The sequence below is a fragment of the Pleurodeles waltl genome, chromosome 5 (genome assembly GCF_031143425.1).
Source record: "Pleurodeles waltl isolate 20211129_DDA chromosome 5, aPleWal1.hap1.20221129, whole genome shotgun sequence".
Classification (NCBI taxonomy): domain Eukaryota; kingdom Metazoa; phylum Chordata; class Amphibia; order Caudata; family Salamandridae; genus Pleurodeles; species Pleurodeles waltl.
The window spans coordinates 807020920-807043366 of record NC_090444.1 but is presented as its reverse complement, the minus strand read 5'-3'; the positions used below and the strand labels follow the sequence as shown (position 1 = coordinate 807043366).

At 42.0% G+C, this 22447-nt stretch overlaps 1 protein-coding gene across 7 annotated transcripts in view; it reads left to right on the top strand.

Annotated features, from left to right (window-relative positions):
* Positions 1-22447, top strand: part of LAMA2 (laminin subunit alpha 2) — a 3379260-nt gene that overhangs the window by 2758776 nt on the left and 598037 nt on the right. For all 7 annotated transcript variants that reach the window (XM_069234829.1, XM_069234828.1, XM_069234823.1 and 4 more), the window contains one exon: positions 19377-19515. In XM_069234829.1, the coding sequence (XP_069090930.1) occupies positions 19377-19515 (139 nt within the window). The remainder of the gene's footprint in view (positions 1-19376; positions 19516-22447) is intronic.

The window sequence follows — 22447 nt, the reverse complement described above, 5'->3', positions numbered from 1 at the left end:
ATTCAATTTGCATGTAAGTACATTTGCAAGTAAGTATCCAACATGTATCAGTACCACTTTGTTTCAAATTTCCAAGTTATATGGTTTTCAAATAAATAGAAATGATCTGTTTTAAAAGTTGACTGCAATTTTCAGAAACAGTTCTAGGGGGAAGAAAAGTTAGTACGGTTTTGAGGTAAGTACAAGGCTTACAGTTTCAGTCTCCAGGGATTAGGATGTCCACTGGTTGGGGTTCAAGTTAAACCCAAACACCCACCACCAGCAACACAGGGCCGGCTGGGTGCAGAGGTCAATATTTTTGGTTGGTTTAACATGGGCTCCTACAGAGACTGGGGGCACTTGGAATCAGGCCTGCTTGCAGGTAAGTACCTGCATCTTCGGAGGGCAGACCTGGGGGGTTTTGAGGAGCACTGGGGGGAATCATAGGTCATCACCAAACACATACCCTCAGCGGCGCACAGGTGGCCGGGTGCAGGGGTGCAAACACAGCTCCCAATGCTTTCCTATAGGGGGAACCTGGGGTCACAAAGGTGCTTCAGGTCAAGTCCACAGGGTCGGTTCTGGGAAACCAAAGGCTGGACAAGAAGGAGGCCCACCTACTGGATGTTGCTGCACCAAAGGTCGGATTCTCCAAGGCTAGGGGACTGCAGGTGGTGGGGGGGTACCTTTCGTCATTTGGAATCTTTGTCTGGTTCTGTCACGGTCAGTAGAGTCCTCTAGATTCAGGCTGCAGTTTTCGTCGTGTTGGACAAAAGGGGTCAACCCTGGGTGGGCACTTGCTCAGAATCACCTGGGGACCAGCTCTAGTTGGTTGGGCGACCTGGACATGGGCCGTGGACATTGAATGCAGAGTGTGCAGGACTCGCGGATCAGGGCAGTTTCGGAGTCCTTGAATGGAGTTTCCTCTTGACAGGGCTGCTGTCCACAGGAGTTCTTGGTCCTCTGTGAGCCAGGCAGTCCTCTGGAGGCCTTTCAGAGGTAGCTGGTCCTGCAGGATGACTTGCTTTCTTTTGCATGGCTTTGAAAGCTGTGGACAGGCCTGTAGGGCTGAGGCAAAGCCAGTTTGCGCCTTCAGTCTTCTCTGCCTGGGGTCAGCTTAGCAGTCCTTCTTCTCTCCTATTGTGAGGTCACCGGGAATCAGGTGAGCTAGGTTCAGGGGAGCCCATAAATCCTTGACTTAGGGGCATTAAAGGGGTCAGGGGACAGAGGGCAGTAGCCAATGGCTACTGTCCCTGATGCTGGCTACTCCTTTCCTGTGTTCACTGCCTTTGGGGGGAGGGACTCAGACCTAACCCTATCGGTCCCTGTTCTCCAAACCAAGATTGAGGATTTTGCAAGGAGGGGGTCACCTCAGCTCTGGTCACCTTAGGGGAGGTCTCAGCTGTGGTCATTACGCCTCCTTGTTTTCCATAATTTTCCTGCCGGACTTGCTGCCAAAAGTGGGGCTTTGTCAAGGGGGCAGGCATCTCCACTAGCTGGAGTGCTCTGGGGCACTGTAACAGGAGGCCTGAGACTTTGAGGCTTACTGACAGTTCCTGCAGGGGGAGGTGGAAAGCACCTCCACCCAGTGCAGGCTTTGTTCTGCCCACTGGGAGCACAAAGATTCTCACGCTATATAGTCAGATACTCGTCTGCTAGTGGTATGTTGGCACAGACTGGTCAGTCCTGCACTAGCTGTTTGGCTAACATACACAGGGCATCTCTAAGATGCCCTCTGGGTCCATTTTTCAATTAATCCAACACAGGCATTAATGAGGGTTTATTGAGCTGAGAAGTTTGATACCAGTATTCTGTAAAGCTATTACGAAGCTGTGGAGTTTGTAATGACAAACTCCCAGCCCATATACTCAATATGGCCACACTGCATGTACAATGTCTAAGAATAGACTTAGACACTGTAGGGGCATATTGCTCTTGCAGCTATGCCCTTACCTGTGGTATAGTGCACTCTACCTTAGGGCTGAAAGGCCTGCTAGAAGGGTGACTTACCTCTGCCACTAGTTGATGGGTATGGCACTCTTGAGGGGTGCCATGTCAACTTTGTCTTTTCCGCCCCACCAGCCCACACATGCTGCAATGGCAGTGTGCATGTGCTTGGTGAGGGGTCCCCCAGGGTGGCATAATAGATGCTGCAGCCCTTGGGGACCTTCCCTGGCCACAGGGCACTTGGCACCATGGGTACCTTTTACAAGGGACTTAACTGTGTGCTGGGGTATGCCAACTGTGGGAACAATTGTACAGTTTTGGAGAAAGAACACTGGTGCTGGGGCCTGGTTAGCAGGAACCCAGCACACTCTCAATGAAGTTGGCATCAATACCAGCCAAAAAGTGGGGGGTAACTATGCCAACACGGGCACTTTCCTACATCAGACTGGCTCATGCCTTAAAGTGCTGTGATGAAGCCAAAATAGCACGATTCAAAGATTACAGCACTCCATTTTCAAAGGGGGGGTCATTAGACACCAAAGGTCAGAGAAGCATCCAAATGACTGACTACCTCAACTAATTGTTCTTGCTGCAAATATGTATGAAAACAAATGGATAAGGCAGAGGAACCAGCAACTACAGAGTGTAGGAAGATTAGGAAATGTATGTAACCTCAGAGGAGACCACATGGAAATTATTATCACATTATCGGGATATAATAGTATATAAGGTTATAGATGTACAGCCCCATCAAAGAATATATCATATCATATAAAATAGCTTTCAATGTTAGGGTAATTTTCCTCCTGAAGGTTCCAAGGGAATAGAAAACAAGAAAGAAGATTGAGTTGCCACCCCGAGTAGAACAGCTATCCACCTAGAGTTTAATGTTATGTGGTTCCTCCTAATCCTCTTCCATTGTGCAACTGATCCTAAGAAATAGCTTCTCATGGGAGGAGGTGTCATGGAAAAGCCATGCACAGTATGGCCTTACCTCCATCACCCACTCTACTTGACATTCGGACAACCACCCGACCTTCAAAAAACACCCCCTTCATCATCAAATATAGGATTTGTTTGCCACCCTTATACATAAATCCCTCCCCACTCAATCCAGTGTTAGAATAAAAACAATATCTGTCACCTTGTCAACTTCCAAAACCAGCTTCACCCCTCACATCACAAAATATGAAAAAATACCTAATCATCTACCACTCTCCTGCACTCCCATAATAGAAACAAACTCCCTTGGGTTAATTGTCATCCATCCTTAATAGACTCTCCAACTCCCATTGACTTAGATAGTGGGATAGATAAGAATTATATTTCCTCCGCACTGACTTGGCACCCACTAGTAAATCCACTGTGTCTGCTGGGATGGACCTTTTTCTCGAACTGAGGCTAAAATCACAAATTCATTAACATTGTATTGACAGTGAAGGAGATTCACCCCACAGTAATGACAGAGAATTAAGGGGCAGATTTATGAAATGTGGCGCTGCACTGCGTGCATCACCACTTTCCCTGCACCCCTTAGCACCCCACTACCGCCATAATGTGTGCCCCGTATTTGAAATACGGCGCACCAATGCACAGGGTAGGGGGCAATAGCGTAATTTCTCATGATGTTATTGATGTATTCTGCAGAAGTACAGCCAAAATATTAGTGCTACTCCTGCAGAGTACACAGGGCCCCATTCTAAATAATGGAAGCCCTCTTATAACGCCTGCTCTGGAGCACGCTTTAAAAGTGCCGTAAAAAATGGTGCAAGGAAATCTCATTGATTTCCTTACACCATTTTACTGGCTCCCCTAACAGGGGAATGCCCCCTTTGCGCTACATTATGCCTGGCGCAGGCATAATGTAGCGCAAAGGGTTACAGAGTGGTGCAATACATGCATTGTGCTACCCTGAAAATATGGCACGGGGATTTCGGCCTCATTGGGCCACATTAACGTCAACAAATGTAGCGTAAGGTGGCACTAGGGCATTATAACTAGGCCCCTAAGTTTGCAAACCATAAAGGTTTACTAGCAAATTAGTAAAGCTACAATCTCCATTTAAATATACATTGAAAAATAACCTGAATATAGCATACATGAATATAATCCAAGTAATTAAATTAGTAATGTGAATATTTCATTTTTAAAGATAACATATGGAAATCAAAGGGAAGTCTTGTTTCCATAAAGGAAACTCAATAACACTAAGCTAAAGTTGTGGGCAGGTTGGGGATTTCAGAAGCAGCAAGCGTCAGCAAATACAGCATCAAAAGAAGAACCAATTTAAGGTTCGAATATGAATGAGAAGAAAAATGCTTTCTCTTGAGAGTAACTCTGTGAGCAGAAAAATAAGGAGCACGGGTCTCAAGAGGAGGGTAATGACGTCCGTCTGCAAAGGTGGTCAGGGGCAAGTGATCTAACTAACAAGCTTCTCACAGTTAAAACATAAGTTTCACCCAAGTGAAACAGTCTTTAGGTTGCCACAGGCTAAAATCCAATCAAAAACCAAAGGTCTCTGCATACTTGTGTTGAACTCCTTCTCATGGATAGTACAATGCAAACTTTTTCCCTCATTGAAACCTTCACTGTATAGAACAACAGAGTATTCACTTCCTCAGTTTCACTGAACTTGCACAAGCTGAAATCAATATCCAAGGACATTGATTGCTACTTTAGGATCTTAAAACTCTAAGCTAAGAATAGCATTTCTATATGAAAATAGGAGACTCCGGTGCCCGAAATAGAAAAAAATGTTGTGCATAGCAAGCAGAAATACAACATTCATTTCAGACTTGGAATAAGGTACCCAGGCCTACTCACAATAATGTTGAGATGCACCTATGCTAACTAAAATAATCAAAATATATGATTTGCTCAGTTCCCTAAACCTAAATATAAAACAATGTGGAAAAATAATGTGTGAAATAATTTGCATATGTTAGAAATTTGGTCTCTAGTTGGCAGAGGTATGCACCCCCTACAAGTAGAGGCCACAGTCCTAGTCAGGGTAAGTCACAACACAACCTGAATCATCATGTGCTCACCCTCTGGTATCTTGGCTCAGAGCAGACAGGCTTAACTTAGAACACAATGTGTATTTGTGAGACAACTCATACAGTAACACAGTGTAAACACCACAAAAAGATTCCACACCAGGTTATTAAAATAGACTTGGATTGTATAAATAAAACAAGACCAAAATGACAAAATTCCAGTACATAGATCCTTAGATATGCAATTTTAAAGGTTTAGGTGAAAATAGCGCACAGCAGCGTAGAGGGCCAACTGTAGTTATCTCGTCTGTCTGGACCGGGACAAAGTCACAAGTTCAGGTCGACTGCGATGAAAGGTGGACCGGCAACAGGGAAAAAACGTAGGCCCGCTGAACACAGGACCTTAAATCTTGGTGTGCAGACTGCATGGCATTGCATTGGGAGGCTTTACGTCGTTCGGCATCGGTTCTGAGAAGCTGTGCAGCAAGGCTTTGTGGGGCTTGACGTAACTTTGTATTGATCCCAGGGAGCTGTGCGGTGAGGCTTTACTTGGTATTGCTTGTGTCGATCTTGGAGAGCTGTGCTGCGAGGCTTTGCAGGGCATGGCATTGCTGTGCGTTCATTCAGATGAGATGGCAGGTGCCTGGCTAAGCTTTCCGACACCCGGCACGTAGTTTGGTGAGGCTGGCAGCTACCCGGTGAAGCTTTGCGAGGCATCACAGAGGTTCCGGTGAATACCACAGAAGGTAGAGCACCTTAGGCCTACTTCCAAGGCAGGACAGACTCACAGTGTGAAGAGTCTAGGTGCAGATGGTTCAAGTTCTTGATGTCCCTGAGACTTGGCAAGAGGAGGCAAGCTAACAACCCCATGGCAATCACTTGTTGTGGGAGGGCAGAGTCCTTCTAGAAGAGTCAGGGAGCAGCAGGCAGAAGGGCAACAAGCAGAAAAAAAGTCCTTCCAGAAAAGCAGTTCAGTTGAGTCCTTTGAGCAGCCCAGCACTCTGTCTGACAGAGCTGAGTTGTAAGTCCAGTAGTGGCTGATTAGGGGGTCAGAGACCTAGTACTTAAACCCAGATGAGCCTTTGAATTGGAAGAGACTTCAGACTGTGGTTTTGAAGTCCACCAGTTCCCCTTTCAGCCCAGGTCTGTCTGCCAGGAGATCTGTAGGGGATTATCAGTCCTTTGTGTGGGGTCAAGCCACTATCCTTTGAAGTGTAAGTGAGAACTCCTCTAACTTTCCTGCCCAGGAAGCCACTTCAGAATCAGCGACACCTGGCAATTTTTAAAAGTGGTGGGACACGTGCAGCACTTAGTAGTTAAATAACGTTCAAAACTACTGATATGCTTACATTTGTATTGCAGAGGTGACCGGGACACATTCTATTTATATGTACATTTTACTTACATAGGATGTGTACCAATCTCCTATGCAATACAAATTTAACTTTGATTAAAATAAATACACATAAAGAAAATTATTCTTACCTCTGTGAGCTGATCCTCTGGACTTGCGCAGCCAAACAAAAATGTGCATGCTGGGCAATAGTTTCCCATCCAATCCAGGCACTGCTCTCATGCTGCTTTCCTTACAAAATAGCATGAGAGCAGAGCCAGGATTAGCTGAGTCAGGGAAACACAACGCTCCATTGGAGACTGATGGGACTATGCCAAAGCTCTGTCAGCTCTCAGGCAGTGTTGATTACAGAAGCCAGGACTGCGCATGTCAGGTTGGCCACAGCAAAGTTACGACCAATCTGTCATGCACAGTTCATCAACACAGTCTAGTGAATCTTCAACACATTACTTTGTAGCCCAGCATCTACCCTACAGGAACAAAATACATCGGGATAGGTAGTCTGTCTGGGGTGTGGTGGTTCGTAGTATGGGGTCAACACTCTAGCACTCTGATGGATGAACCACCCCTGATCTGTATGCAGATGAATGCAGATGCAGCTGAGTGTCCTTCGTTTATGGGTGTCTGGATGGAATGCACAAAGGGAGCAGTCACCCAGCAAAGACCAGACTTGGACTGGAGACAGACTGTAACTCACACACAGCAGAAAGTGCATAGAAATGCCTACTTTCTAAAAGTGGCATTTCTCAAATAGTAATGTTAAATCCACCTTTACCAGTAAGAATAATTTTGTATTGCTGTTCCAAATATACCAAACATGATAATGCCACTCCTTTCAGGTCAGAAATGACCCCTTAAAAGTATATAAGGGAATTCCCAATGCTAACATCTGAGAGGAGCAGGCTTCGCAATAGTGAAAAACGACTTTGGGAGTTTTTCGCTATCAGGACATGTACAACTTACAAGCACATGGCCTTCCTTTTAATTACATAGCACCCTATCTTATGGGCTACCTAGGGCCTACCTCAGGGATGACATATTTAATGAAAGGGGAGTCTAAGGCTTTGTCTGTAGTTTTTAAATGCCAAGTTGAAGTGGCAGTGAAACTGAACACACAGGCTCTGCAATGCCAGGCTTGAGACATGGTTAAGAGGATACTTCTGTGGGTGGAATAATCAGAGCTGCAGGCCCACCAGTAGCATTTAATTTACAGGCCCTGAGCACATATAGTTCACTTTGCTAAGGATTTATAAGTAATTTAAATATGCCAATTGGGCATGAGGCAATATTACCACGTTTTAAGGAAAGAGCACAAGCACTTTAGCACTGGTTAGCAGTGGTAAAGTGCACAAACTCCTCAATCCAGCAAAAACGAGGTCAGAAAAAGAGGAGGGAGAAGGCAATAAGTCAGTGGATGACACTGCAGAAAGGGCCTTTTTCAACGCAAAACAATAAATAAGTTAGGCGTAAATCATATGAAAAGTGGTTATGTGGGTAGTTTGCCATTTCATTAAGTGCAAATAAGTGATGGTGACACTGCGTCATTAACCCCAAGCTGCAAAATGTAAGAACAGGAGAGTAGAGTCAACAGCTGGTGCGTGGCTGACAGGCTCTGTAAGAAAGCATGAAGGAATTCCCAGTCAATGCAGGCCTGCCCATCCTTGTGCAGGGGATTATGATGTTTGAGAGTTTTTCATGAATCTCTCGTGTCTGAAGAGACCCAAGAGAATCAGGACATGGTGGGTGAGACAAAAGATCATCACTGGTTACTCAACCACAGTGCCTGTGTCTCTGGAGCTAGCAAAGCAGAGGAACACAGCAGAACAAAGTGCTTCCTTGTAATATGGAGCACTTCGAAAAACTACTTGATAATTGCAATTCTACTCTAAGGTAAAACATATGAAGCATGAGATTTACAGCCAGGCTGAGATTTTTCACCATTCCACTTAATATACTATACAGAAATACAAATTGATCTGTATTGTTGTTCTATTATGGACTCCCTTGCTGTCATAGCAGTGTTCTACTACAATACTTACCTATAAATATCACCCTGCACTTAAATCAACTTCACAATATTGACTATCAACATACCAACAGAGTAAGCAGATGTGGAGTTAAGAATAGTAAATCTATTATTCTCTATGTATTCCTATATTGATGGTATGCCAGTTGTCAATATTGTCAAGTCTATAAATATATGTGCAGGGTGACGATTTTAACCTCAATATTGTGACGTATAGCCTTATTTGATTAAATAGCAAATGACACCTTGTCCATAATTCAGCTGATAGAAAGCTAGGTTTAGCAGTCACACAGGGAGTAAGAGGTACACAAGGTCTGTTTCTGACTGTTTTCTCACTAATACTTTGAAGGGTGTGGTGGTTGAGATGGGTAGAGGTTCAGACTGGCCAGTACTATACTGTATCTCTCAAGCCACAGGCAACACACCAAATAGTGCATTATTTTCTTTTTTATCTGTGTGTCTGCCATACTTTGCAAACATTAAGGAATTCCCAGTAGACAGTAAGGGGCATATTTATGAGCCCCTTGCTCTACTGGAGTGTAACTTTAGAAAGAGGAAATGGCCTCTCAGGATTGTTTTTCTGAAGGAATGTGCCCTTTCATGCACAAAACCAATACTGGTGGTAACACAGACTCACTTCAGGGTGCCTGTGGTGGTGATAGGCTGCTGAAACTGTGCCAGTGCAAGGGTAAATGACAGGAATTCACCATATGGCATAATTATGGTGCATTCCTGCCCTTTCACTTTGGCGCAGGGCAGTGCAGCAAGGTGACTTGCTGCGCTGCCCTATGCCAAATCCCCATAAATGAGGGCCTAAATTGTGAAGGAATGCTAGATTTTGACGGCCTGTTTTTTTGTGATCAATTGATTATGTGATTATGCCTGATAGTAGGATTTCAGAACGCTATTCGTCCTTTAGGTCTAGCAGTGAAGTTTCTCAGAACTTCTATTTTATATTAATGGATAAGGGTTGTAGAGTAATAACAAACTGGGGAATGACCTTGACTTGGGAACAGGAAGTGAACAGTAGGTAGGGTGCTCCCACTTTTGGGTGGGAGGTGTCCTCTGGGGACCCTGAAGATCACATTAATTGCATGCCACCTCTTTGTAATTCACCGTGGATGCAAAGGCAACATTTGTGGCCAAGTCCTCATGCAAATAAAGATATGCCTCTTTTAGTATTTTGATGACTCTATATGGGCATTAGCGTGATTGGTTTTCCACAAAGGGTCTGTGCAAGCATCTGCATGTTAGATATGATAGGTAGGCATGATAGGATACATTATAGATTGGTACAGTAGGCATATTGGCTTGGATAGGTTCGGTATGATAGGCAGTTATGAAAGCATGGCAGGCTTCTTACAACTCAGCTACCTCTCCTATCACTCATCAACTTTGTGCTTGTCTTTGACCTTGTAGAGCGCCCCACTTCTTTTTGGCTAGGGTTTGTGCTATAGAAATACCATACACATGCATACATTTACATGGTTAGATATAGTAGTTTACATGGTTGAATAAAAAACTTTAAAGAAGGGAAGAAGTTTGAGTATGGTAGGAATATAATGTATGTTAGGTGGCTATGGCAGTATGGTAAATGGGTAGGTTCATTTTGTAGTAGGGTAGGCATGATAGGTTAGGTATGTATGTTAGGTAGGGCAAGTTTGTATATAAAGTTAGGTATCATAGGTTAGGTTTGATAGATTCAGTAGGTTAGGTAAATATAGAAGGTATAAATAGGTTAAGTATGGTTCATTAGTTAAATATGATACATTAAGTAGGTATTGTAAGCTAAATATGGTAAATTAAATGGGATAGTACAACATAACTTTTTTGTTTGATAATCAATTGTTTGCACTATACTTCTTGCTTGCAGACCACAGAAATGTTCTGTATAGCACAAATATGTTCTCCAGTACTTATGACAAAGAGACAATATTTTTCAGCATCTTGGAAAAAAAGTTATTTGCATGCACATTTTGTTATTTTTTGAACAAAGAAAACAGTAAATCAAATATATATCCCAAATAAGTGCTCAAGGGTGATTATTGGCTAACCCTCTGCCCTTAGTTTTTAATACGCTTAGGCACTCTATCAGCAAGCAGTAAAATAAAACATCAACAAGTAAAATGTTGTGCCCAAAGGGGCTCCCTTTCAACCTATAGTTCATGGTGCATATTAACAAAAGGACTGCTTTATGTAAGTATCCTCAAAATGTCATGCCTTGACTGGCAGCCCATTCAAGCAGTGGCAAACCATGAAAAACACATGAAGGCCAGTGGCTGAAGATGTCTGGTACAAAGCCAACTCAGTCTCTTTTTCTTTACATTTCTTGCTGATATATATTGATGACAACAAATATCACAACAGACAGACGAAGCTCTCTGTAGCAAGACCTAGAATGGTGGGTGTGTAACAGACTACTAGGCTTAAAGTTAGCACCATCACTTTTCTGAATGGCTGTGTGTGCATTTCTATATATTGTCAGCAAATGGAGAGGAGAAAAAGCAGCCACGCCACAGCTGCCCTTAGTAGAAAAAAATCCCCTATAGAAATACTCTTTCTCTACCTTAAGGCCTTTCTTGCTCATTTCAGTGAAGACTGTTCTGCATTGTGATTGGTCTTTGTGATCAGAATTCACCCTGGAACCTAATGTCACTGACAACAAAACAGGGCCACCACATCATTGGTGCTCCCAGAAATGAAATCTTAACATAACCCTCATCTCGGTCCTCTACTTCATTTAGAGTCCTAGTAACTGTTTCTCTTTTGTGAATCTATTGCTGGATCAACCATTGTAAAACTGTTGTGGCAGACCAGACCCCTCTGTCCAGCCCTGGTGCTCACAAAACATGGCTATTTCGGAGAAAAAAGATCCAGGAGTATCCCCAGACACTGACAATAAACTCTCAGTGATTGTGGAACATTAGATTGTATTTGATATCTACCCAGATTTCAAGAGCACAGACAGATCAACCTTATGTTTTACTGTGCTATTAAGAGGACATTGACAATAAACCCTAAGACACGTACCAAAAAAATTACTGATTACAAATAATGTTTTAGCAACTTCCTGATTTACAGAAGGTCTGTTCACTATCAATAGGAATTGGTAACAATTTCCATATGCCCATTGCCACCCCTGAGAAAAATCTACCTCTCAACTATGCTTGCTTAATCTTGGACACATATGCCTAAAACCAATTTGAGCATCATAATCTATAAGAAATCTGGATCCTGGTAAAAAGTTTAGTCAATTGTTTGCACCTTTGTGACTGTGAGGATTTCTGCACATTGCACACCATCTTGAAAATAAATACATTCATTGATTGTCAGTGCAGTGATTTAAAAATAGACATAATATGATTATTTCTTGAATGGTGCGGTAGCATTTGGGTTCATAATTCTCTTTTAGCTGTAGCCTTTGCTTGGCTTTTTTTTCCAAAGCCCCCGGTAGGTATTATTACAATAATCAACTCTTGGAGAAATAAAATCTTTCATAATGTTTATCTCAGACGTAAAGCTGAAATAGTGCAACAAACTTTCTGCAGTAGTTAATGGACAAAAACCTACACTTGTGTTTCCACCAATCTGAACATGAAGATTAAGTGGATTAAGGGATGAATACATTTCTACAGTTGTATTGTTTACACAGTCTGTAGGGAGAAGGAATATTACATAAAGACGAAGGCCAAAGCCCTCATTGCCAACAATGTATATGAAAGTCAGGTTGCGTATGTATCTTTTCTCTACTCAAATAAAGATTGGTCATCCAGGCATTAATTGCTATAAGATAGCCTTGAAAGATGTTTCAAACATATATTTATATTTTGTACGTTTGCATCGCTTTTGTGTCAAAAAATGACGCAAATGCAGCACAAAAAATGTATCAATATGGGCCCTAGTGTGTTGGACAGACTATTGGAGTACTGTGAGTATTCATAAAAAAGATAAACCCAAAATATTCAATCAGTTATTTCAATGGAAGTACATTTAAATTGAATAATAATGAAGAAATGATTGAGACTTGCAGTGCATCACATGGCTGGTGCTGACCTGAGGATCTGTTGTTTAAGATTACCTCCACTTAGGATCATATGGTCAGTGAATATCTGAGCCAATACAAAGCTAAACCCAGGCCCCTGAGGTCAACTAGTTCTGTTCTGAAAATCTTTTAATCTATGGCTTTGATAAAGCATTTCTCAGGTTATGCTTTAAACAATAAATATTTTCACCCTGCATGAAGGGGCGGAGAAATAGATCAATCAAGATCCCTTAAAAAAAACAATTTAAAATGTCAGGATGACACACGTGGTCACACAAGGAAAACTCCAGTCTGAAATTAGGTTAAGGTTTTTTTTTTACAAATTCAGACTCAAAGTTATGTAGGCAATTCTCAGAACACAATTATAAAGATACGCGATGGGTTGACCAAGGCGATGAAAAAGATTCAAATGAACTGACATCAAAAGAACTAAACATTTGACAAAAGTAATGCAAAACATCAAAAGAATAATCTGAAGGGCAGAAAACATTGTTCTGTTCTTTGAAGCATTAAGGCAATTCAAAGGTCATCTAAGTGTAGGTAATTAGGGCAAGGGCAATTCCTACAAATTAGCAGATCACAAATTAAAGTGCTGGGCTAAACACATGTTGACAAAAAAGTAAAGAGAAAGAGGACGAAAAGAATTTGGAAAATGACATCTAGGGCAAAACGTGACTACCCAAAGTTGCCAAAAAGTAAGTGAAAAGGGAAGGTGTCAGCATTTCAGAAGCCTGATCAAGAGTCTTCTTCTCTGGGTCAGGGAAAATAATCTCTAAGTCTCAGCAAAGCACTGGAAAGAATAAGGGTAAGGGTAGAGAGGTCTCTACCTCTCAGAGTCCAAGGGGATCCAGAATGAAGAGTGAACTGAAGAAGGGTAAGGAGCTGAATGCTTCTGATCCAGCTGGTGAATGGTATATTAAAGTGCAAGATGATTTGTTCATCCATCACTCCATGTTACTCAGAAGGTGTTATTGTTGAATCAAAGTCTGTCATGCAACAGAGAACTGCAACATCAGTTCCATTACCAACATGGGAAAGGCATCCATCTTAGCTCATTCATGCGGGTTGAAACAAATGTGAACATGTTACTTCCACAGTTCCTTAATGGGCTTAAGGTTAATTTCTCAGGCTCACTATTCATAAAACAATAAGACATCTCTTTCCAAGCTAGCATTTCAATGGAATGAAGTCTGAAAATAAAAGCCATGTTAGCAAGAATGACTAAACATTTTTCTACACAGTCAGAAAACAGGGCCTTGTAGGCCACTTAGGCTAACCAAAATTAATTTAAGTGGCACATTCATTTATGTAAATTAAGACACATATAATATTCAAATCATGAATTCATCACTAATAAGTTTCATCACTATTCATGATACAATAGTTTAAAGTGAAAATAACTGTTAATACATTTCCGTAAGTATAGTGCAGAACTACATTTTCGAATTTTGCACTTAAAATATTTATTTTCTGAAATTCTACATTTCCGTGCAAACTATTAATTAACATGATAAAGAATGACATGAAATGTAATTCATTGGTTATACATTAAGTTTTAGGGCTATACCACCACACTCAAAATTGCTAGTCTACAATGAATGCACATTATCATAGGGTTTCAGTGCATCGCTTTACAACTAATCTATTTATGTTTTGGTTAACAAAATGCAAAGATTGGCACTTATGGATAATCTCTGTGATGTCAAGAGTAGCAATTACATTTCTGCTACTTCACTGTCAAGACCCAACAAGCACATTTCATAGAATGAGGGCCTCTGCTTGACTCATTACCTTGCGTCTTATTTCATGCACAGCTGCCATGATGACTTTTCTGAAGATTAGCCTTTTCCTTGGGGTATCCCTTAGAAGATACCAAACACAGTTTCACAACACTGTCATGGCACATCTACTGCCAGAGCTTTTTCCACGAGAATGGCTCCTTCCATTGATGGATATGCTATTCAGTGACAAAGGATCTGCTAAATGTGTGAATACATTTAAATCAAGCATACCAGCCACAGATGGTATAGCGTAGGCCTGAAAGTGCAGGAACCTTCACAACTTTAAAAGAGATTATAGTGGTTCAGCAGGCCCCTGACCATGTACCACAAATCAAAGCATTTAATAAATGAGAAAACACATCACATTTTAGATTTGAGATGGTCTACATTCATAAATCTGAATTTTACAGGTGGCCCTTTCTCTTTCTATTAAAAACTCAACAACATGTTGGGAATTCAGATTTAGGAGTCAGATCAACTATACTTGAAGCTACTAAAAAGTGTGTTGAATTATGAATCGATTTCAGACAGATTCAGTTGACCTAGGACTAAAAGTAGCATTGGAGGAATTTGCAATGTCCTTGAATTTTAGGTCTCTCTAAAGATTCCACACACACTGTTGCTTGCAAGATCTTTTGTTTTCTAGACAGTCGATTTAGAGCCTTCCCATTACTCATTATTGGTTGGCTTCATTGTCACACTCATTTTGTTGCTACATATTGATCAAATGTTGCATGCTTCCTTCCTCTTTGTGGAGTTGTCCCTCCCCGGGCATGGCTGCAATAACTGTCTCCTTCCACTGCTCGCTTTTTCTGGTCCGTTTTTGTGTTTAAGCACTCTACCAGAGTGCATCATTTTTGGCTAGCACCCCCTCTTATGTGTCTACCCTGTCTGTTTTGGCTTGCTCAAATCACGAGGCATCTTTTATGATGCTGACATGACTTTTCATTTGCTGACAAAACTAACTTATTGAACATGTGCCTGGCACTCATGGTGGAACAGGCAGGAGTGGCAGCCATCTCACTGCAAGATGGTGATAATTCCTTCTATGCACGGCTTCCTGGTAACTCCTTGCACAGGCTAGATAGTGCAGCATGCGTCACCATGTTATAGCATCAGTTGAGGAAAAGAGATCATTTTACCATATTAAGCATACTTCTGTCTTAACTTTCACTTTAGTAGTAGGTCAAGAATAGGATTATTTGTTTCTCACTTTCACATATCTTCTTGACAGAGTGCCCAAGAAAACCAAGTACCAGCTACCCACCTCCAAACCTCTCCAAACCTCCCCTCGCCCCCCCCGAGCATGCATAGAACAGGAAAGTGCAAATATACTTTTCTCAAGCCTCACTCTTTTGAACTCTTTCAAACTTTTTTGAAGAGGGCAGTATCACCATGCGTAGGAGCTGTTGATATATAATTAGGAATACAGGTTCAGGAGACCACAGTCCTTGCATACTTCAGATGTGCTCATAGCTTACCCCCTCTGAGGCGACATTTAAGGTCTCCTCCATTAATAACTCCAAGGGTGGGAAAGTGTGCTGCTGAAGTGTAATGAAACAAAGTCCTCAATCCTCTGCTTCTCCCACCACCCTTTCTTCATATTCATCCCACATCCCACTTCAAGCTCATCTGGATGCTCTGAACTCCCCATTTGTGAAAGTTGAAGTTCATAATGAAGGACAGATAAAGGAGTTGCTGTGTTTTGCTCATGCAGCTGCTTTCGGACCTTTGATATTCCCAGCCATCCCTCTCCTGACTGAAAAGGCTTATAAATCTGACAAAGGGATCAGAGATGCACCCTCTGCAAATGTAACATTTGTACTGGATGCCATCTTTCCACTTTTTCTTAAAGACTGATGCTTTCATCCCCCTCACCCCCGACAGTCGCCTATGCAATGGCACCAGCATTCTTCGTAATGATTAATTAATATTCTGTACTTCTAGGGATGGAAGTTCGATTAGTCCACCATGATGCAGAAGGTGATTTTGGATACAGGCCTGCCTCTTGCGCTGCCTTCTACTGTCTATATGTAATCCTCTGACATGCAGTGGAACAGAGCCTGTCATCTTTTGAGTGATGCCTTATCAAACTTGCTAGGCTTTCCAGCTAGGATGCAGAATGTGCTTTTTTGTTGCAAGTGAGTTTTGAACATACTCCCGGTGTGTGCTCAATCTTGCAAAAACCAAGCCCATATTTATACTTTTTGGTGCAAAACTGTGCTAACCCAGTTTTGCAAGCAAAAGTTTACCACCAGCTTGCGTCATTCCAAAGCGCCAACCGGGCGCCAAATATATTAATTCCCGCATGCCGGCGCTAAGCTTGGGCTACCTTCAGAAAAAATGACGTTAGCTGGGTGTGGGTGGCAGTAGGGGTGAAGAGGGTTGTGCCTCGAAAAATGATGCTTGGCTGGTTAGAGGTAATCAAAAATGCGGTTAACCAGTCTAGCATCATTTCCTGACACACAACCATTCATAACACATGACTCCTGTCTTATAAGAGACAGGAGTAATGCCCACCACCCTAATGGCCAGCACAGGGGACCACTGTCCCCTGGGCATGGCCATTGCATCCAGTGCCATGCAGGGGGCCCCATGTCAGTGCCCCCAATGGCACTTTGTTAATTTTTAGAAAACACTTACAGATACTTACCCTACTTACCTGGGATGGGTTCCCCCATCCTCTGGTGTCTCTCTGGTGTGGGTGGGGGTGTTCCTGGGGCTTGAGGTGAGCACCTGAGGGCCCATTCCATGGTGTATAGCCATGGAAATGGGTCCACAGGTACCTTAACGCCTGGTCTGACCCAGGCGTCAAATAATCGTGGTAAGCAGGCTTAGCGCCATTATTTAGGCCCGTTTCTACCCATGCACCATTTTTGCACAGGGGGATAAATATGGCGCTAGGGGCTTAGAGGAATTTTTTGGATGGCAACACCTACCTTGCATCTCATTGACACAAGGTGGGTTTACGCATCCAAAAAACGTTAACTACTATATTTTGACGCTGGACGGGTCTAACATCAAAATACAAATATGGAGTTAAGTTTGCGCTGTTTTTGCATCAAAAAATGATGCATAAACGTTGCAAACAGAGTAAAAATATGCTCCCAAGTTTATGTGCTTCATCCATGCAGCTTTTTTGCCTCAAAAGAATAATATCAGTCTAAAACGAATTACAATGTGGCATTTGTGATAGGGACGTGGACTAATGGCCAGAGCAGCTGACTTTAGAATTGGGGAACCAGGTTTGAGTCCCCACAACATTCTGTGATTCTGGGAAAATTACTTAATCTTCACATGCCTAAAACATAAAATGAATTTGATCTTTTGTAACATAATCTGGTTGGTGCTCATGTAAAGTGCTTCCTCGCCATCTAGCCATTTTAGCTCTATATAAAAATGCATAAAAAAAATAAAAAAAATAAAAATATGTGATAAGTATTTATTATTTTCTGTAGTTGGTTGTGATTACTGATAATTGGTGCACCCAGAGCGCCTTCAAAGAAATTGATGACCTGCGCCATGAATCTTGAAACAAAATGGGCGTATTTACCAACTGGAAATCAACTGCATGTTGTTGCTTGCCCACTCCGCACTTTCCTTCGGTTGATGTCCATGTTGTTGTTTGCCCCCAGGATTTCCCTCTCACCCTCCGTTTTCTATCCAATTCCTCCAAGCCCCTTCTTCCCATCCTCCATACGCTGTATGAACCCCATCCACTCTCTCTCAGCCTCCATTGTCCATATTGTCCTCAACTGACCCTTTCTTCTTTTTGACTGATGACTAGCGCGCCATCGTAACAAACAAAAGTGTTGTGATGTGGCCAGTGCTCACCTCCTCATAGCACTTTTTTCCCCTTCCCATCCATTGTTAGTGTTGCCCCTACATGCCTTCCCTCCCTCTGTGTTAGGTCTGCCAGCTAATAAAAAAGTGCTGTCGCGTAGCCAGCGATGGGTGCGTCATAGCACTTTTTAAATTCAAAACATGCTGCACAAATTTTTTTTTTAAAACAGTGACAAAGCCAATAGCCCTCTAGTAGGTGAGACCTACTGGCTTTCCCAAACCTTGTTTATATTAGTGTACAGCTAACAATAACAACTGAAGAAGAATAGACATTCAAAGAACCATCTTTCTTTGCCTGTTAGTTTATGAATTTTCATGGAGCAGTTTACACAACTTATACTCATACCTCGTCTTTCTGACTCCAAAAAGATGCTGATATGTAGACAAAAACACTATGGGTGCCTGATTCACAAAGGTAAATTTACATTTGACAACAGTGGTTCCCGCCCTTGGTCAGGGGACACATGGGGGTATGCAAAGCCTCCTCAGGGTGTCTGTGTCTGTTTAGAAAATTAAATAATATTAACAGATCAATAAAGTATGTATATAAATAAAGCAGGCAAATGTACAATTGAATTTTTTTTAATGTACTGTAAATGTCACAGAATTTGAACTTAGAAGGTGAAAATTAAATTAGTATCCTCAGATTGATTACTGGGTGCAGTGCAAGTACATCAAACAGAATATAGTATGGACAATGTGTGGCTTCAATTGAATTTAGAAAAGCTCCAACATTTCTATTGATTTTTTTTGTATATTTGTTTGCAAATTAAATAAAATGTATTATTTGTTTATAAGTTTGATTCATTTCTGTGTATTTTTTTGTGTTTCAAATCATCAACAGTGTTTAGGCAGGGGTCCCTGGCTTCCAGAAATGACACAGTGGGAGGTCCCCGGCTTCCAATAATGACTCAGTGGGGGGTCCCTGGATTTCAATAATGATTCAATGGTGGGTCGCTGGGTTCCAGTAATGTTAAACGGGGGGGTACACAGAAGTCAAAAGGTTGGGAACCCCTATTTTACAAGATACCACTTGTAAAATACCATTTTCAATAGCAAACAATTGTAATTGTACACACAAGTGTAAGTTTACCTTTGTGAATCAGACCTTTATTTTACTCCAAAAGTTCTTTCTTTGAATGAGAGCAAAGTGAATAATTTGGGCCATTGATCCTACTTAATGTGACTCAAGTAAATAGCATATCGTCTATTACTTCAGTGATATGTCTTCATCAGATTTTCGGGCAATTCTTCAGAAATTTCCACTCTTATTTGTCTTTTATCTGTATTAGGCTATTTGAGACATCACTGCCAATTTAATAGGAGCAAACCGTTCAATCATTTGGTGTGCTGTAGGTCATATTATGCGTGTTAAATGGAATTAATTTTCACTTTTCCCTCCCCACAGAATCCTTGCTGAAGCAAAAAATCTTTCCTTCAATGCCACCGTTGCTTTCAAGGCATATAGCAACATCAAGGATTACATTGACGAGGCAGAACAGATAGCTAAGGAAGCCAAGGCCAGCGCAAACCAAGCAATGGAAATGGTAAAAAAAAATTCAGCTTTGTGCTTTATTGACTTTCTCCTCATCTACTCCTAAAATATGTTACTTTATTTCAGCAGGTCAATGTGTTTCTGTGTATGGTTTACCTGACATGGTTATCTCCAAATGTGTATCATCAACAAATTGTGAAAGGGTATACTGTTAATTAGATCTGTAGGACATTTTCGTAATTAGCTTTTGTGTAAATATGTGACATTTCAGATAAATTATATGTAATTACATGAAATGCAAAACTGCCATTTGGCACAATGTTTTAAAACAAAATGCGTCCTCACATCTGTTTTGGACACAAGGACACACTTTACACTGTAAAAGGACAAAACCACACACACTTCAAACAACAGCCACTCTCAATTGAGTCGTTCCTATTGTCCCCATGTTCCTGCTGAGTGTTTTCTGCAAATGACCTTTAATTGTTATGTTATCAAATCAATTTTGCTTGTGACTGATATTTAAAAATGAATATAAAAAATGTGTAACAAAACAATATCAAAAAAGAGGGACAGGGAGGTTAGTGGTCCAGTGTACTTTCTCCCAATAGACTAGTAACAAAACAAAGGGTACACTGTTCCAGAAGAACGCACAGGGGACCTAAAGGTTTAGGAGCAAGAGCCCTCACACACCCATTTGGATGTCATGCTTCATCATCGGGGGATGCTCCTCGTCGGACCCGCGCTGCAATGTCTGACGGGCTCCCCTAAAGGGGGCTCTTTGCTTGAGATCTTTTTGTGGAGGCTGCCAAGGTAGAATATCTAAGGCGATGCCTAAGGGCAGACACTCATCGAGCAGGAGAGACACTATTAAAATTGGTTCTAAACCTCAACGACCAAAACGTTTGATAGCCAAAACCGAGGATTTAGACCAAGACTAAAAACAACGTGAAAGTGATGATGTGAGAAATAATGTTCAACCACTTTCTATGCATAAGCAAGGGCAAGGAGATTATCACTTTGCCTCTAAATACAGGTCGACATGTTTCGCGTCCGGTGGTCCAAACTGATCCAATGACACTTCATCAGGACCAACAAAATCCAAAAGAAAAAAAAAAACTTCCCCTGAAATACTCAAAAAATAGACACTTTTAAGTCTCTGTGAGGACAAAGAAAAAAGTTAGTTCCAGTCACTTGCTTTCCAATCATTTCTCCGTCTGGTCAACTAAACAAAAAGGGTCGCCCATCCCCGAAGTTATAATTAGGCTCCCTGGGAAGATAGAAGCCTAGGACTGTTGTATTAGCGTAATGGTCCGTCCTGTTCAAACCTACCCCGGCGTCTATCCCCGTATTGACAAAAAATTAGCACATTCTATGATTACTTGGTAGACAGTAGATTGCCACATACTATTTACTAAAAATATTTTATAAAAATAAAGTAGCATGAGAATGTTCTTTATGATGCAGGTGAGGACACTATCGATGATCTGCTTAGATTTGTGCTAAAATGCTCTTTAAAATAATGGGATGATTGATTGAGAATTTATTTATCATTTTCAAGTAGAAAATGCAGTAAACAACATGTGACAAAGCCAATGTACTATTCAAGAGCATAGGCTAAATCAAAGAACATTAAATTGCCCCACCCACCCCTCCCCCCACCAAATGACAAAACATTCTCCTCCTCTCACTCTTCTCGGCCTTCCCGCCCTTCCCGCCCTTCCCACTTCTGTTAAAATATGTCCTAGCGTAGGTCATCCTGAAGTATGTGCAAGCACCTGAGGCATGACAGCGCCATCCTTCCGGGCACAAATGGTCTACTTCCCCATCATATGGAGCCAGCGTCCTCCAGTCGTAAAACTCGTAGGTATCTAGTGAAAGTGACCTCCTTAAATTCAGTAGCCAAAACCCCCAGGCATAAATTTCAGATTTTAAGAAACAGTCCCTTCCTACCTGTCAATAGCATGGTTATTTTCTCTTCACCAATGCTCCTTTGATCGCTGTTCTAGACGCATTCAATGTTGCTCTGCAGAACACATCATTCCATTCTTTGACTGTGAGCTTTCACCCCAAGTCCCTTTCCCATCTCCTCTGTCCAACTGTTTTCCCCTCCACCTTTTCTGTTTGGAGGAAGTCATATTTTCCAAGAGAGACTTTCTGTCCTGGTCCTTTGTTAATTGCAATTTTTAAAGGGGGTCAGCATTCTTTCTGCCAGTTCCTAACCTCCTCCTCAGTCAACCAGTCTCACAACTGATATTGTAATTTCTCAGAGCTAGAAAATTCCAGTTGTTGCTAATGTTGTTTAAAGGACTTAAGTTTGCCCTCAGTGAACAAGTTGCCTCCCTCATACATTCTGCCTTTTGTCATAACTTGTATTGGACTTTTTTGCATGCTGGTGGGAAGTCGTGAGTACCCAGAGCTGGAGTAAGCAGCGAGGGAAACGTAGTCAGTCCCCTGCATAATGCCAATGCAGTTGGTGTGTGGTGTGACATGGCAGCAGTTTTCACTGGAGCTGCTGGTGTCCAGGGTGTGGAGGACAGTGGTGTGGTACCTAAGGATGGGCTGGGAACCAGGGGTCCTGGTGCTGGGCACAGTCTAGGCACGGATAGGTACAGATGGGCTTACCTTTGGGTTGCCTTCAGCACACCCATTGCATGCAGCCGCTCTGCAGTCTCCATTAAGTAGCTCCTGGAAAGAGAGAGGGGAGCTGGGAGGCAGTGGGTGGAGGTAGGCAGGAGGTGGGAAACAAGGAGGCAGAAGCTCGAGCAGGAGGGGAAAATGAAGCAAAACAAAGCAATAGGAGTAAAGCAATGAAAAAGAGGGAAAACAGAAGAGAGCAGAAAAAGCAGAATAAAGAAATGAATGTCAAGAGGAAAAAGCCAAAAAAGTATAGAGATATGAGAGTCAAGAAGAAACAGCAGAAAATCATGAATAAAAAGAAGGTCAGTAAGAGAAAAGCAGAATAAGAGATGAAAGGCAAGGAA